At 39.4% G+C, this 17,319-nt stretch overlaps 1 protein-coding gene across 18 annotated transcripts in view; it reads left to right on the plus strand.

Moving 5' to 3' along the window:
* The window catches only part of PARD3 (par-3 family cell polarity regulator), a 565,232-nt gene that overhangs the window by 358,556 nt on the left and 189,357 nt on the right, over positions 1-17,319 (plus strand). For 16 of the 18 annotated variants that reach the window (XM_040451006.1, XM_040451017.1, XM_040451003.1 and 13 more), the window contains one exon: positions 5,589-5,820. In XM_040451006.1, coding sequence (XP_040306940.1) covers positions 5,589-5,820 — 232 coding nt within the window. Of the gene's footprint in view, positions 1-5,588; positions 5,821-10,691; positions 10,810-17,319 lie in introns of those variants that run through there. The other 2 variants (XM_040451018.1, XM_040451019.1) reach the window with 1 other exon arrangement.

Below are 17,319 nucleotides of genomic sequence, written 5' to 3' on the forward strand. Positions count from 1 at the left end.
AGTTTGATTTACACAATGTACCTGTTAGGATGCTTTCAGCTGCATTTAGTAGAAAATCCAACGCAGACCAGCTCTAACCATGAGGAAATGCACGGTCTTCATTGCTGAGCTCTGGAGTTGGGCAGCTTTGGGGACTACTGATTTCATAGCCCAGTGGTATTAGCAAAGATCCAACATCTTCCTGCCCTTTTGGCTGCAATATCCACAACTCAGGTTATCCAGAGGGTAATTGCAAGGCCCAGAGACCTTTTACTTTCCTGTCCATATCCAACAGAGGGGAGTGAGCCATCTCCCCAAACATGGCTGATGGGGCCATTCTTGGACTAGTAACACTGGTCCATTAAATCAAGCAGCAGGCACCCATAGGTTGGTATATTACTGAGTTAACCCCTTGGAGCTAGATTGCATTCCTGAACACGATCAGAGTTCTATTAGGAAAGAGAAAGGGGGAATGTATTGTGGATAAGCAACCCACAGAGATCATTACAGTATCAACAGTAGCATTGCTTCTCAATGGGGGAGAAAAGACTCTCATGACCATGTAATTTAGAGTCAATTTTTGACAGTAAAATGTTTGTGATAACTAGATAGAAGTGTTTATTTATGGCATGAGCTGCAGAACTTTGAGTTTCAATTGAAACCTAAAGTCATTTTCTCCATAATCATTAACATATAAGTGCCCAATCTTTTCCAAACTTCTTGGTGACCCAGTCCTAACATGATACCTTGCAGAATTAAGTAGCTTAATTTGTAACATGGACTAGAATTTTAATTGAGCTGCATTTGCATCTGTTGAAAACATGGTAATTAGGTGTGTTTTAATTGCAGAATGACTATGCTGCATTAAAGAGACATAAGCATCTTCACATTATACCTTCTTAAAGGAAAAACCTAACAGTATCTACGTTTATAAATAATCACGTGGCACACTTCAGTGTATGGAGCAGGATAAAATAGACAGAAATGTTAGGCAAAAATAGAAATTTCTATTTGTTTGGAAGAAGATAATCATCTTCCCTTGTGTAGGCTATCTGCAAAATGAAATCAAATAATCTTTAAAGATGAGCACAATTCAAGAGAAAAAAATGTAAAACACAGCATTTAAAATAGATTATCTAAATATAAGTTTATAATTAGTTCTTGCATTGTAATTTAGTGTAGGAACACAATAGATCAAGCCACTTACTCCTAATATATTATCAGTACTTTTCTTACTTAAAAAAATATTTATATGAATTTTTTTGTGGTTTCCTTTAAGTTTAAGGGAATAAAAATATTTTATGTACTTTATTAGAAAGGTAATATTACTAAATGTACAAACATTGGCTGCAAAAATTTAAAAAATAACCCGATCAGTATATCTGTGACCTTGAATATACATAGTTTAAAAAATTAAAGATGCCTAACCAATTTATTTAATCTTTGGATAATCACCATAATTCTGAATAGGTATAGGGCAAAGTGAGAGATACTTATTTTTTTCTATCAAATAATTTTAGAGTTCGAAGCATATATACTACGATACTCTAAAAGAACATCTTATGTTTGTACATATGAAGCCACATATTGCTAAATATTTTTAATTAGTTGGCATTCAAAGGGATTAGTTAAATCAGTACACCCCCAGAAGAGTTTCTGTGATAATGTATTATCTAAATTAGAATGTTCAGAATAAGCATAAAGAATTCTCAAATGTGCAAGTATCATTTTAAAACAGTCCACTTGCTTGGGGCGGGAAACTGAATTAGGATTTTTGATTTTATAAAATGAGGTTACAAAACCCGAAGTTAATAAATAATTTAATACTAATTTTCTCTGTTTCACCCAATTTAGAAAATAAGTTGTATTGCATACACCAGAAAATTATTGTGCCTATGAAAAGAATTGGCAACCAATATGACTTCAGCATATAGTCAGTTGTGAAGGCACTGCCTTTATTCTATTACCGAGCCAAGAGCCGACATATGCCCTTGTACTTCTGCCAAAACTATTAGGCAGAAAACTAGCAGAACCACTACTGATACTTCCATTCATGATTTATGATAATGGTTGCTGTGGAAGACTAAGTCATTTACATTTATTGAGCTCATTTTTTGTTTATAGTTTCAGATATTGTAGAGGGTTATAAAATCCATTAGACAATCCGTATAGCACTAACAGTAATCACATGAAAAATAGTACAAACTGATTAGAGCAAAACCAAGTCTAGTGGGCCTTCCCGACATTGCTGTAGTTGGGGTGTGGCTAGTTTTGTCAGGCTTGATCAGAGGAAAATAGGTATTGTTCTGCAACTCGAAGAACAGTGATACCCAGAGACTGGAGAAAACTTCAGTTGGGATAAAGTCATGAGTCAGGTTTACTGGTAGTCTTTCATCTGAACCACCTCTTATGAGCAGCTGCTCTCTGCCAGGCAGTCCTCATTTTAGAAGAAGTTAGAGAATGAGAGGCAGACTTGTAATCATGTCAGATGGGAAGTACAATAATAAAAGTTTGTACAAAGAGTTATGCAAGTATGCATAAAAGGAGTTTTGGATGTTAGGAATTTTAGAAAATTCACTAGCACCCATTTATCTTTGTTGAGTATACCAATAAACTTGGGTTTTATAGTTCCTGAGAACTTCTGAGAATTGTTTTATAATGGTTTGGACGATTATCTCAAAGTTAAGGCCACACCTGTTTCCCAAAGGGTTGAAACAGCAGTTGGCAATCAGGTACAACAGAGCCAAGTGTAAGGGTGTGTGACAAGATGCTTTAAGCCTGCTAAAGTTATATTTATATTCTCTTGGGAGAGTCACATTTGGAAAGGCTGCATATAATCAGCAAGTCATTGGGCTAATTGACCAGGATATTCTTTCCCTGCTCTGTGTAGACCAAAACAATTACAGCCGTAACTCAGCATTTATTTGTAAGGCTACTGAAAGCATACTGTAAATAGAGCATACTGAAATACTGTAAAGCATTAACTAGCAATGCCCATCTGAAAGTTGTAATTGGCATCCTTTATCAAATCTGTACCATTCCCATTTATATATTAATTAACCAACAGGAAGAAAAGCAAATAAAAAAAAAATTACCAATGTCCTTTGGAGCAGGAGAATGGTTCACAATTCAGATAACCCAGTGCAGAAGGAGGCAGACCTTTCTAAAATCAGTTTCATGGTTGCTAATCAGTCCTAGAGTTTGTGTACGTTTGATCTAGGTTCTTGATTGATTTCATCAACATGAGCCACAAGTCACAGCATTAAATGAATACACAGGATTGACAATAGGTTTCTGAAATACAATGCTGACTGCTGGAATTATCTTCTGGACAGACTGTGTAGTGAGTGGGTGATAGATGACCTCGACATGTGTTGTATGAAGCATGGAATTGAGCAATCACAAACAGAGCTGATGAAAGAAATGCATGAAAGTCTTGCTGAAGTACAACCGTATGGGACATGAGACTAGGAAGAGCCCCAGAGTGGGACTGTGCTGGTCCCAAACCTTTCTGTTTCCTCAGCAAGAAATGGAAGATGTTGGTCTAAATGACCTCCAAAGTACCTTCCGGATTTAGACATGGTGATGCTTTTATTCTTTAGCTGTACTAAGGCATGACCTGCTGGGATGAGAAATATGTTGGCTCATGTTTTTTTGTTTTTTTTTTTTTTTTAATTTTTTTATGTTTATATTTATTTTTGAGAGAGAGACAGAACACGAGCAGGGGAGGGGCAGGGAGAGAGAGGAGACACAGAATCTGAAGCAGGCTCCAGGTTCTGAGCTGTCAGCACAGAGCCTGACACAGAGCTTGAACTCACCAACTACGAGATCATGACCTGAGCCAAAGTCAGCGTTTAACCCACTGCACCACCCATGTGCCCCTGTTGGCTCATGGCTAACTAACTGTGTTAACAAAAGGAATTGGACACCTTTTTTTTTTTTTTTTTTTTTTTTGGTATTATCCTAAGTAGCTCTGGCATTTAAAAAAAAACAACAAAAACTTTATTACTTTGCAGTGGTCATGCCATTATTGATAGTCACTTCTCATATTTGTGATGGTTTAATAGCAGAATACTGAGTTTGTTTTAACTGGTCTTATTATACTTTCATATTGTCTATTACTAACTGAATTGTCCCTTTGTGGTGGAGAAGCTAGACTTCATGAATTTCACTTGAAGATACATTTACTTGTCTTAGAGGTCAGTTCTTTGTGAAATATTGAGAAGAGGCTTAACTGTTCTATTTGGTTCTGTGTTAGAAGAAGCTCAAAAACGTTGATTCACATTTTATTTGTTGATATACAAGAATAAAATGACCTCAGAAGTCAAGGGGCAATCTGAATCCCCAATCATTGTTATGATATTTGGAAGAAAATCTTAGGCAACCAATCTCAGAAAAGATTTATGATAGTGGCTGTTAGTATATACATTTGTTTTTTAATAGAGAAATTCTCAAAATTCTTTTGCTAGGTGGAAACCTACTCTTGTTTTCTTGTCATTCTTTCAAATTAAAAGGTTCAGGGTAGCAGGATGCCTGGCTGGCTCAGTCAGTACAGGATGTGACTCTCAATATCAGGGTCATGAGTTCAAGCCCCATGTTGGGCATGGAGCCTTCCTAAAATAAATTAAAAAAAAAAAAAAAGTTTGGGGTATTGAAGTTCCCTTGGACCATACGCTTATTAAGTGCTGGTTCAAAGAATGGAATATTATTATCACTAAGTAAATTTTGTATCTGCAAACTTCAGGGGAGTGTGAGGTTATTGATTTTCACATTTTCCTGATTTTACCCACCTTTGTAGATGGACATGAAGAGTTATTTAGGATTAGAAGATATAATTGCATTTGCTTATGATGTTGACCTTATTTGATGACAATATAAGGAGAAGCTCCAGAAACTGTAAAGATCAGTCTTCTCTGTTCAGAAATCACAAACGGACATATTTGGGAGCCTGAAGAAAGAAGTCTTTGTGCTGAAATTGGTGTGCTTACTAGTGAATGGCACAGTTTCACAAATTAATGAGGGGCCAGATTAGATCTACCTTATCTGTCCCCATGAGGAAAGGAAGCACTTGAGGAACTGCTTGTTTTCTTTGCATTTTGCAAATCCAGCCCACAGGACCCAGAGGGGTCTATGCTGTGTGCCAAGGGCCTACTAATCCCTCCAGCTTGCATGCTGCATATCAAGGAGGAGGTTACCCCAAGTGAATCAGCATCTGGCCAGAAGCGGCTTCTCTCTTTCTGTTGGCACATGATCTTCACATAGGAATACCCTGTGCATGGTAATCATCCACATCACATGTTCTGTTCTCATTCTCCTCACAAGCCAATAGCATAAGGGCACCTGGCTGGCTCAGCTGGAAGAGCATGTGACACTTGATCTTGGGGGTAGTGAGTTCGAGCCTGTGAGTTGGGTGTAGAGATTATTTCAATAAATAAAAAGTGAAAAAAAAAAAGTAAATAGCATTACAGTCCAGGTTGATAGCAGGCTGTACAGCAGTAGAAAATGTGGGAAAACAATATCTTCCCATGTATTTTAGCTTCCTTCTCTTTGTTCTTTTGGTTCACTGTATTCCTTATCCTTGTTGTGTGTTTGTTTGTTTCTCTTCCAAGTGGAAGAAGACACCGAAGAAAGTTCAAGATCAGGGAGAGAGTCTGTATCCACTGCCAGTGATCAGCCTTCGCATTCTTTGGAGAGACACATGAATGGAAACCAAGAGAAAGGCGATAAGATGGATAGGAGAAAAGATAAAGCTGGAAAAGAGAAGAAGAAAGATAGAGACAAGGATAAAGACAAAATGAAAGCCAAGAAGGGCATGCTGAAGGGCTTGGGAGACATGTTCAGGTAAGTCTTCAACAACCCAAAACAGATGGTCGCTAAACATATGTGAGTGTGAGGTTAATACTAAATTTGAGAAGCACAGACTTGCAAACATTATCTCTGAGGTCCACCACAAATCTTTTCTCATTTTCAGTCTTCGCTATTATACTTGTAATTTGTACAGAATTTTGCTTTAGTTATTTCAGACCGTTTTAGCAGCCTTAAAGATGAGATCTTGCCAACCATGTAAATAACTGTTGAAAGGAAGAAAGGACAAGTCTTCATTTTAGGTATGCAGAAGAGTAAAAGCCCCATGGAGACAAAGGGCTATTAAAGCAGTGTTTGTTCTTTTGTGTGTGTGAACAATGGTTCATTATTTAAATTTAACATAGAACTCAAGTTAGTGGTAGCATTTAAAGGTTCATTAATAACAAGTCTAATAAAAAATGTTGCAAATAGAGCTTCAATTAAGCTGTGTTGATTAATTTAATACTTATTACTTCAGTCTGTAAAGATTTCATTAAATGTAGTCTCTGGCTGTTTCCTGACAGTTGTTTTTGTGTCCCTAAATTATACTCTGGGATTACTTAGCATATCGTTTTTTTACAAATCATTGTTACACAGTAAAAGTGACAAGTTGTTCAGAAGTTGTACTGAAACTCTCCCATAAATGTTCATCTAAGGTGATTTATAATACTCAGGCATTTAATGTTAAATATAAAGATTGCTTGATTGTTCCATAAATTAAGCCCCTAAACATATCAAGATGATGGTTTGAAATTGAAAACATGCAGCAGAGCCACTTGACTCTTCAAAAAGCAGTTACCCTGTATTAGGAATCCCTTCCTTTTAACTTTTTTTAATTGCAAAAAGGGGACAAGAATTTTTATTTTCATGGAATTTCTTGATTTATGATCCTGAGGTTGACCTCAATAACTCAAGGAGTTAAAGATATGTCAAGCTTGCAAAGTTGAGGACTCAGGGCACAGCCTGCAGGCCACACCACACAACAGATGTGCTCTGTACACGTCTGATTAAATCGAGTGCCTGAAAGAAGTAACTATAGAGGTAGGTAACACAAAGCCTGGGCTGTTAGCCACATTAGCTTTAATCTAAATACAATGAGACTTCCATCTCCGATGCTTCAGGACACTGGGGTTCTCAAAGTTTTACATTAGAGTTTTTCTTGTTTATATACTACTCCTGAATGTGTTTTCAGTCAGATCGTCTTTCTTCATTATATTCCATGTCCAAGAATACTTACAGAATGAAATTGCTCTAACTACCACTTTATTTCAATTTCTATGTTAGCCAGGAAGTGTTTCCTTTTGTATATGCAAACTGACGGCTCCGAGGCTGGCCCCTACCTAATGCACAGACAGAAGACCATTGCCCATCCTTTAAAATTTAAGGAATATATGTTACTGTCTTCTTTAAATGAGAGAATACGAAAGGGGAGGGTATCTCCCGGAAACTTACACATTCAACAAGAAGTGCAGTCTCATCCAAGTGCCCTCCTGAAGTCTCACTGAAAGCCAATGGCTTGTTAGTTTTCCTTCATCAGCCAACAGTTCTTAGGTAGACCTAGTGATCTGTTCTTCTTGTGGAATAAAAAATAAGAAAATTTCTGGTTTGTTTTTATAAAATATGTTATAAATTATTTCATTACAAATTATTTTTTTCCGTAACTTACAACTCCAGAATAAGAGAGGCCATTTGGTAGATGTTTTCCTTTTGTGGCCAGAGGAGTGGAGAGTGTGAGGGCCTGGGGACATGTATGTTTCAAAGAGATCTTGACTAGTAACCCAACAACCACCTTTTTGCTAAAAGTTCTGTAAAATACTATATGATGTTTTCTCTAGATCAAATTCTGTACATTATACCTGCAACCTGTAGTGAGAGCCAGCTTTGTGATTAAGAAGTTGACCCATTTGTAATTTCAAAGGCCTGCATATTTTCAAAAACCAACTTCTCTGGTTAGGTACAGGAGCTAAAGGTTTTTTTTGTTTGTTTAATTTGTTTTTTGTTTTACTAAAAAATAAGCTTGTATTCTCCCAGTGTTTAAGAGCAGCTATTAAAGAAAATCACTATATTCATACCTTTCTGGGAACGTAGAATCAATGGTTTGCTAGAATCCACCCATGTTGGCTTGTGAGAACCAGTGGCTCAATGTTTAGAAATTTTGCCAAACACAGCCATTATAAAAATTAAATAAGTTTCATAAAAATCAAAAGCAATACTCAGAATTCACCACTTCCTAATTATGTTATCACATTTTATCATGATCTCTCCTTTCAAGGTTATCTACCCCTTTTGCACTGTCATGGTGCTAACACTTTATGCTGGTGCATAAACAGCTTTCCCCAGCTCCACCTTTACAACATTGTGTTGCCAGTTTAAAATCAGCCATACCATGGAAATGTACAAGTTCCACAAAACAGAGTTACTTCTCCTAGGAGATCAACACACCACCAAGTGAAGAATGGAATATATCTCAAGCAGAGTCTCAGTATCATGTCTGGTTTCCTCGAACATGGCTGTCTTCCATTTGGTTGCAAACCATTGCTTCCATCCTTGGGGAAGTGGCTGAAGCTTGCCAAACACTTCTTCAAAATGCTCTGAGAATAATTTATTAAACATAAAATAAGCTTTTTGTCTGATTGACAATTGGCTCTTAATCCTTCCTTCATACCATTATTTTATGTTTTAATAATTAGAGAAGACTCGTAAAGGATTGTTAGATTTTTCAAAATATTTTGTAACTACCTTCCATACTTATTGAATCCTTTTGAGACTAATACATCCTCAGGTTGATTCTTACATAGAATTTTCTTTTTTAAAATAACATAGGGGAATATAGTCCGGATTTAAAATTAGTCTCTTCCTTTCTTTTTGTTCTCTTAAGGAAATAGCGTGTGATTTCCTTTGCAGTATTGCTTTTAAATAGCTTAAGCAAAATGTGTATGTGCATATACATTTCTTAGAAGAGTTTGTAAGGACTTTCAAGTGCGGCTGCCCACTGTAGGCCTGAAGTACAAAGCAGAGATGTGCGTGTGCATTTGTGTGTTTATTGTTATGATTTTGTTTCTGTTTTTTTGGTTCAGATAACAAAGAAAGAGCTAAGGGGCAGGGACATTAGATACTGGGAGTCTAGCTTTCTAGGCATATAAACTTTTTCTCTTTAGTTGCTTGAAAAAGTAATAATATGTTTTCCTTCAAAAACAGGCTCATGGGCTCTTCTCCCAACCATCTCCCTCCATGGTCCCTGCAAACACACATACTCTATGCCTATCCCTATAAATTGTCTGTGATTTGAGGTCAAATTTGATGAGGGCCAAAAATATGGACCCTATTTTTATTTTTTTTTTTAAATTTTTCTTTCAACGTTTATTTATTTTTGGGACAGAGAGAGACAGAGCATGAAGGGGGGAGGGGCAGAGAGAGAGGGAGTCACAGAATCGGAAGCAGGCTCCAGGTTCTGAGCCATCAGCCCAGAGCCTGACGCGGGGCTCGAACTCACGGACCGCGAGATCGTGACCTGGCTGAAGTCGGACGCTTAACCGACTGCGCCACCCAGGCGCCCCTGGACCCTATTTTTAAAACGGCACCAGAGGAAACCATGCACATTGAATAAGTACTTTTATCGGGATAAACAGATGTCATGGTTTTCACACACGGAATGGTGGTCCCAAAGATGGTTCAATTATTGATAAACCGCTCTAGTAAAGAATGTTAAGAATCATATAAATCAATCTTCTGTTTCTAAATTATGGACTATATGGAGTGCAAAAGCTGCCTTAATGTAAGTTTTAAATCGCAAATTCAAATCTATGTGAATTTGCATAACAAATGTAAAGTGTTTTATGTTTGTATGATTCTCTTTATATATGCTACATCTTCTTTTGCACATAAGGACCTCCTGTTGCCTTAATTAAAATGGCTTTGTATCTAAGAAACCTGAGTGTGCTTACTAAAATAGGTAAACATGACTTGTCAATGTAATCATTGTGCAAAGTACAGAGCAGAGGGAGGGTCCAGCATTTTGACTCTTTGTTTATGTTTGATTCTCAGATACTTGGCTATTCAAAGTGAATATTTATTCCATGATATTTTTGAGAATTCTGCAATTCTATGAAATAGTCACTAAAGAGGGAAGGAACCAACTCTGTCCTTTAGAAGGGGAGAGATCTATTATGTAATATTTTAAATGTGTTCATTTTTAAAGGAAAGCCACAGCATTGTTCAGCAACATGCTTTTGCCTTAGTTTCCATCTTTAAATGGAAATAATCCACAAGATAATAAAACCCCATATTAGGACAATATTCTCAGATAGTAAGTATGAAAAACTATGTGTTGCCCTTTTTTCCAGCCCTCAAGTACGATTTGATATTGCTTTGCCTGAAAGATTAGACTTGTTTTCTTTTGAGTGTCGTGGAATTGTGTGTACGCTAAAACTAAAGGTTCTTAGACTTGACCTTACTCTGTACCGCTTAGATTTATTTTGTGCTTTTGTCCCTATGTGAGAGCTGAGAACCTATCACTATGGAAGGCTAAAGCCAAAGTAATGTTGCAATATTACCATTAAAATTGAATCCTCCAATTACGTTTAAAATGATTACCTGTGTCCCTGCAGCATTGTTTTATTCAGTTCTCTTAGAGGAAATCGGTAATTTAGTTTGAAACCTTGTTTGGTTGAAATCAGATACACTGCTCTCTTTCCCCTTTTAGAATATGGTAGTTTTCCGAACACAAAGAACATGATCAGATTTTAAAACTTAATGTTGTAGTTTGGATTACACTCTTTAGGCTTTGGGAGAATAACAAACAGGAATTGTTGTTGCTTCCCTTACCTGTACTTACTAACTGTGTTGTCTATACCGTGTTTCTCATTTAGCCTTGCCAAACTGAAGCCTGAGAAGAGATGAACAACAAACCAGATTCAAAAAGGTCTTTGAGAAGCACATATTGCACAGTCGATTTTTAAAGCAAACAATAAATTTACTTTTAATGAATTCTTAGTGGCTGTTGACGAATTTTGTTTACGACATCAGCAGTTTTGATGGTTTAGTAATTTCCATATTAATCAATTTGGAACTTTTTCATCTTGATTTCGAGCTTGGGGGTTTAAATTACTGCTTGAAAAGGCAGAGAGTGTTTTTTCCTATCATTTGTATTAGCCCCTTTTCATAGCGGAAAACCATAGTCTAGCTGCTGGCGTATTCAGAAATCATCAGCACACACCAATCAGATGTTGGAATCTGCTTTCGAGATGATGTAACGTACTAGTTTGATTTCTTAAACAACACGGTGGCTAAGGACACATGCAGGTGGTGGGTTAGCAGTCCGAGGGTAGTGAGGTGTGTGGGTTGGGATTGTCACCCATCAGTTGATGACCAAATTGGCCAGTTTGCAAGGTACTTTTTAGTCCCTTTGTGGGTTACAGGGTTTAAATAAACAATGGGGGTTAGGACAATATCTGTGCTTCCCTTATCTGTGCTTGGGGGTGGCTGAACCAGCAAGTCCTTCCTGGAGAAAAGTAGAGATACTTTGGCAAATAGTAATTCTGAGATTTGCCGAGACCACAGGGAGTTGAGAGCACACAGTCCTTTATAAAAATGTTTCTGGCAAGAGTCTGCCTGACCAAGTGATGTAATCACAGCTCTGTCAACGTGCAGGTTGATCTGAGACTGTCCATACTTTAGAATGAAGTTTTCTGCTTATAAGAAGCCTTAACTGACAATCTCTCCATTCTTCACATCTTCAAAATTGCAGATAAGACTCCACCTAGTTAGCTTTATTCTCTGCGAATGTTGGAATTGTATCCTACTTAAAAATAAATGTGATGAAGAAACAGAGAACCATTTAATAAAGGGTGTTGAGAGTTGAGGTGTGTGCCTGTGAGGACAGAACTGTGCTCAGACTTGGTAGCAGCTGCAGTCCGGCCTCACCCCGAGACCCTCCAGGCAAAAGCCCTCACCTGTACTACAGAAAGGAGGCACCCATAACAGTGTGTATTTGTTCATGTCGGAAATATCGAGGCTCGTAGATTTTTATGGCTCAGGCCTAATTGCCCTGCGGATTAATGCGACGAGTTTCACATTGGTAAAATTAAATGGCATTCTGTATAAACTGCTGGCGATTTAGGGAATGCAGTTAAATTGCACCTGCGGAAAAGTCTGCCCATCTTTATGAAATGCAGGCACAGGACTTTGTAATAGAAAGAAAAAAAAAAGAACTCAAAAAGATAGAGTTTGCATAATTTTACTTGTTTTCCTGTTTGTTAGCAGGACAGAGACCAGCCCTGTTGTATGAGTACACATGCTGGGGGGATTCCTCGGAATAAGTTTCGAATTTGTAAATCCCAAGGACTTAATGTATGCTTCTCATTTGAATGGAAACAGAGATTCCCGTTTTTAACACAGGAAAATAAGTGTCAGATGGACCTGTTAGCAGAGACAAGTTCTAGGGTAGCTGATCTCATATTATTCTAGAATTCTTCTCTTTCTTGTTAGCAGTTTTAAATAGAGAACCTCTGACATCGACAGCACTGCAGTTGACTGCGAGGAAGCCAGAGGAGGCACCAAGCATGACGGCGAGGCCTTTCTGAGACCTTTTCTGATGTTCTTTAACGCTTCTTTTCCACAGACCTGTGGCATGAATATAGAACACGAGTGTCAAGGATGACACCTACTTTATAGTCTCCGTAAAGCAAACCTTTTCGTAAAAGAAATTTTTGACAGTTCTGAGATGCTAAGTCAATTTCAATTCCAGACGGTGTAGAAAATGGAATCTTTTTCTCTGCAATTGATGTGAAAATTGAAGGCTAGTGACTATTCGCTCTCTAATAACACAGGGTAAATAAAAACTATCACACCATTGAAAAATGTACTGGAAGACAGGCCAGGCTAATGACATTTACTGCAACATATATTGGAAATATTCTTTCTGAATGTTTTTATTTGTTTACCATTAGAGGTTCTATATCTGTCACATTAAATATAATGGGTCCAAGTGCCTGGTATTCCTAAATATATTTTTGTCAAGCCACAAATTATCATATAAAGATAATTGTTTCACTCTTTCAAATACTCTTTTAACAAATTCACTGGGGAAGTGACCTCTTACATAATTGAATGTTAGATGGCTTTCCTGTGACCTGTTTAATAATAGCCAATTCAGAAACAAAAGACTAAAGTTGGATTAAATTTCATATCATAGTCAAATAGCCATGTGTCCTGTTAAGCTTTCTACTTCTTTGCTTTTTAGGATGGATGTGCTTTAAGCTAAGGCCAATCCCCGTAGAGCCGTTCCGATCCTCTCTTGCTTGTTCTGGCACATTGCTCTAGCAACACCCTCCCTCTCCGGCATCATCATAGGGTAATCCCGATGATCGGTAATCCTTCTCTACTGGATCATTCACTTTGTCCCACACTCTGCTGTTATTTCCTCCATCTTAGAGGAAGTCCACCTTAACCTCCCTACTCTTTCAACTACTACCTCATTTCTCGCTGATGCATCATAACAAACCCTTTGATAAGTTTGTATTTGTTGTCTCCATTTTCCTGTTCTGCCTTAAACTCCCTTTGGTGAAGCCTCATCCCCCTTGGCTCCACAGCCTTTCTCTTGTATGTCACCAAGGGCCTCCTCATTGGTGAGTCTTCCCTGTGCATCGACACCTCACCTTGGTCCGCCCACAGCACTTGGCACGTTGACTGTTGCTCTTCTTTGAGCTCACCCTTGCTGAGCTCTCTGCCTTCCTTTCTGCCCACTCTAGTTCCATCCCCTCTGCCAGTCCTGTGCCATGCTCTGCCCTCCAGATATTGGAGTGCCCCCAAACTCAGGTCTTATCTCTATTCTCTTTTTCTCTTTTCATTAACACAGAGTTTTTATATGCTTAAGAAACAGAGCCTCTGGACTCTAAATACAGTCTATGGGCAGATGACGCCCAGACTCACATTTCCTGTCTGGGCATCTTCTTTGAACTCTAGATTTATGGGTCTTACATCTTCTTCATGTGCTTACTTGACCGTCAACACTTGACATGATCCCAACTCAGTCCAAATAGTGTCTGGAACTGTTCCTCTCAGTCTTCCCCTCTCAGATAATAGCAGCTGTGTTTTTTCACTTGGTTAGGTCCAAAACCTTCAAGTAATCCTTGACTCTTAGGTTTTCCTTACATTCCACATCCAGTTTTGATGTACAAAAGCAAAAGCCCTTTTGGCCTATAATTTCTATAAAACCCCGGTATTTTTCAGTACCCACATCCTCTGCCTCCTGCATTCCCCACCCCCCAACACTTTTCCTGCTTCCCCCTTGCTTCTTTACGATACATTCTCAATACTGCAGAGAGAGTCACGTCCTTGCCTTCCTCTGCTCATCCCCCAGCAGCCTTCCACGTCATACAGAGGAAAGGTCAAAATCTTTAGAGTCACCTTTGGGCCCTCTAGGACTTGCCTTCCACCCTCAGCCTCTCTGAACTCTTTCCTTCTCCTCTTGCCTTTGCTAAGATTCCTCCAGCTGCACTGGCCTCTCTTCCCTCCACTGCCAGGTCCACTCGAGTCTTTGTCCTTGCTCATCTCTCTACCCAAAACAATCTGTTCTCAGATACCCACAGGTTGACGAAGGTCAGCTTTCGGGGGGATGGGCCAACCTTACAAACATCACTCCCTCCCACCACGACACTTCCTTTCCCACTTTTTGGCATTACTTTTTTCCTTTGCACTTACCACCACCTAATACCTGATGTGTCACACTTGGTTTAATCATTGGTTGACAGCCATCAAGGATTGGGAACCCTTTTTCTCTATGTCCCAAGCAGACAGCCTGGTGCACAGTTAGTGCAACAGATGCCAGGTCGCCCGTATGCCCTCAGCACTTCCTCCAACCTCCAACCCAGCTCTGCCTCTATGCCTGAGACCTCTCAGGCCATGCAAGGAAGCTCTTCTTTGTGCAGGACCGCCAGAAAAGCCCTTGCAGTAACACTGCCTCAGAGCAGCCATCAACCAATGACCCACGAAGCCACTGTGAAAGCACTCCTGTCCCTGTGGCCCGTCCGGTTATAACGTGCAGGCCGTGTGGTCCTCAGACCTGGAGCGCAGCAGGACCTGGAAACCTGTTGGAAATGCAGAATCCTAGGCCCAGCCCAGACCTCTTGCCATCAGAATCTGCAGCCCAACAGCCTTAGAGATTCCTGTGCACGGTCCAGGTGGGAAGGCCAAGCAGCCCCTCCCAACCTGCTCCCAGGGTTTGCTTCAGGCTTGAGCTTCCTGGGCCACAGTTGTAACGGGCTTGAGAACACTCTTTTTGGGCTGCTTTTCCTCCCTCCCTCCCCCAGTCATGTCTCCACTCCCTACCATTCCCTTATCCCACTGCCCCGAATCCTTGTCTCAGGATCTGCTTCTGGTGAAATCCAGACTCAGATGTGTTTGCCGAATGAATTAATAAATAAAGTTCCTAATGTAAGTGGTGACAGTATATGTGAGGAATTTCTACCTGGAGTAATTCTGCGATTTCTGACAAGCGGTCACACCAGGGCAGTGCTGGTGTTTGCTCCCATCTTTGGAAGATGATGTCACTTCTGAAGCCTGCCTGTAACTGAGCAAACAGTCCCCAGAGAGCAGGCCTTTTCACGCTCTACATCATGTCCTTTGGTTTATTGTTCAAGTTACCATTTTCCCTGCTCTTAGTAGCTATCAATGATTTAAGTATTATCTGTCACATCAGACTTTAAAAAAGATACAATTTCCAAATTAAATCCTTCATGCCAAGAGTCCCCAACCTTCAGGCTTTGGGTTGTATAGTGGAGGGGTCACAGATGCAAGCAAAGCAAGCAAGGAGCAAATGCTAAACTTGCTCTATTAATGCCTTCCTAAACCTTAAAATGTCAAGCTCAGGAGATGCTGTAAGATTCTGTCCCTAACGGAAGTCAGAACCCTCGCTTTCCTCTTCACCAGCTTCCCAAGCAACAGCTGCAGAGAATGAACTGATGAGAGGCCCCTCCCTTCTGAAGACCACGCCCACATCGGTTTACAGGCCTTGTCACCTGCAGGTGCCACCACCCATAGATGGCACTCTGGAGTTTTCTCTTTTCCCTACCTGCCCTAGAGGGAGGACCCTTAGCTGAGCACTGAGGGCCCAGCCGCTCCAGGGGCCTGGGATGTTCCTGAGTCTTACTTGAAGTGTAGTTTGGGGGTGGGGACAACTGTACCTCATTAGTTTCTCCTTCAATACCACCTTGAATATTTATATTATAACTTACATCTCTTCTGTGTGAAAATGCTCTCTCTCTCTCTGGTTTACATAACAATTTCAGTCCTTAAAAAAAAAAGCAAATAAAAGAACAAGTTTACAATTCTCTGTCCAAAGGAACAGGGACTTTGAACTGAACTGACGCTAACCGCGTAATATCCCTACTTCTTGTATAAAGGTTTCTCTGTTTCTACTCTTCTGTTTCTAACTCTTAAGAGAGTTACCCTTTATCTCCTCTTGGCACATGTTTCTGATTTTGTTGGGTAACATGCTGGTCATTAGGACTTGCCTAAAGAGAAAAGGCATTCCTCATGTGTTGTACTTTCACCAGTACTCTGGCTAGCACTTAGCATTCATAGAATGTTGGTATTGGTGGACAGTCTGCTAAGAACATTATTTCTATGACCCATTGAATCTTCATTAATATCCCTGTAGGGTAGGTGCTCTTTTTAGTTCCATTTTATGGATAAACTGAACACAAAGTTTCAGGGAGGTACTGATGGCCAAGGTAGAGCAACACTAAATTTGAACATTAGTCCACCCCTAGGGCCATGTTCCTACCCACTCTGCTGGACCACCTCACCCTTCTTAGTCTCTTCCAATGTGTTCTGCTGCCCTAAAGCCCTGTATGAGAGCCAGGATTGCTATGAGGTTAATCATGTGAAGTGGCATTGCTATGGTAGTTATGAAAAAATAGAGATTCTTGTTGATAACTGGGAAATGTGGAAGTTAGTATCCTTTAAGCATGACTTTTAATTTTTGTTCCTATTTGATTTCTTAGCATCCTCTGTCTATGGTCCTTTCTCTCCCAAAATAATTCTTAAGGACTTAGGAATTTTACTGTTAATTTAAAAATTACTAGTTGCCACATTTCTTCCCCCACACCTGACCCTCAAACCTGTCTATATTGTATCCTGAATATTAGTGATGAGTTAAAAAAAAAAAATGGTTAGCTTTGTCCCTGCTCTCTTCTTTCAAGATGGCCATATAGTCCTATAAATGCTTAAAGTCCTTTACTGGTTTTTCCCTCATTTTCCCCTTACCGTATACCTTCTTGTATCTCAGATCTTGCTCTACTGCTGCTGTTTCTTTCCTTTTATCCTTGTTAAAATAATCATGAGGCCATTCTTTTTCTCAGAATGTTTTCACAGTCTTCATTTCCTCTGCGAATCTTCTGATGTGTTGTACTTTCTGTCACTTTCTCCCATGCCCCGTCAGTGCCACCTGGATCAGCAAACTTGCCAGATCCTTGGATGTGCCAGAGACCATGGCTC

This window comes from Herpailurus yagouaroundi, unplaced genomic scaffold, assembly GCF_014898765.1.
Source record: "Herpailurus yagouaroundi ecotype Mexico unplaced genomic scaffold, PumYag 203, whole genome shotgun sequence".
Classification (NCBI taxonomy): domain Eukaryota; kingdom Metazoa; phylum Chordata; class Mammalia; order Carnivora; family Felidae; genus Herpailurus; species Herpailurus yagouaroundi.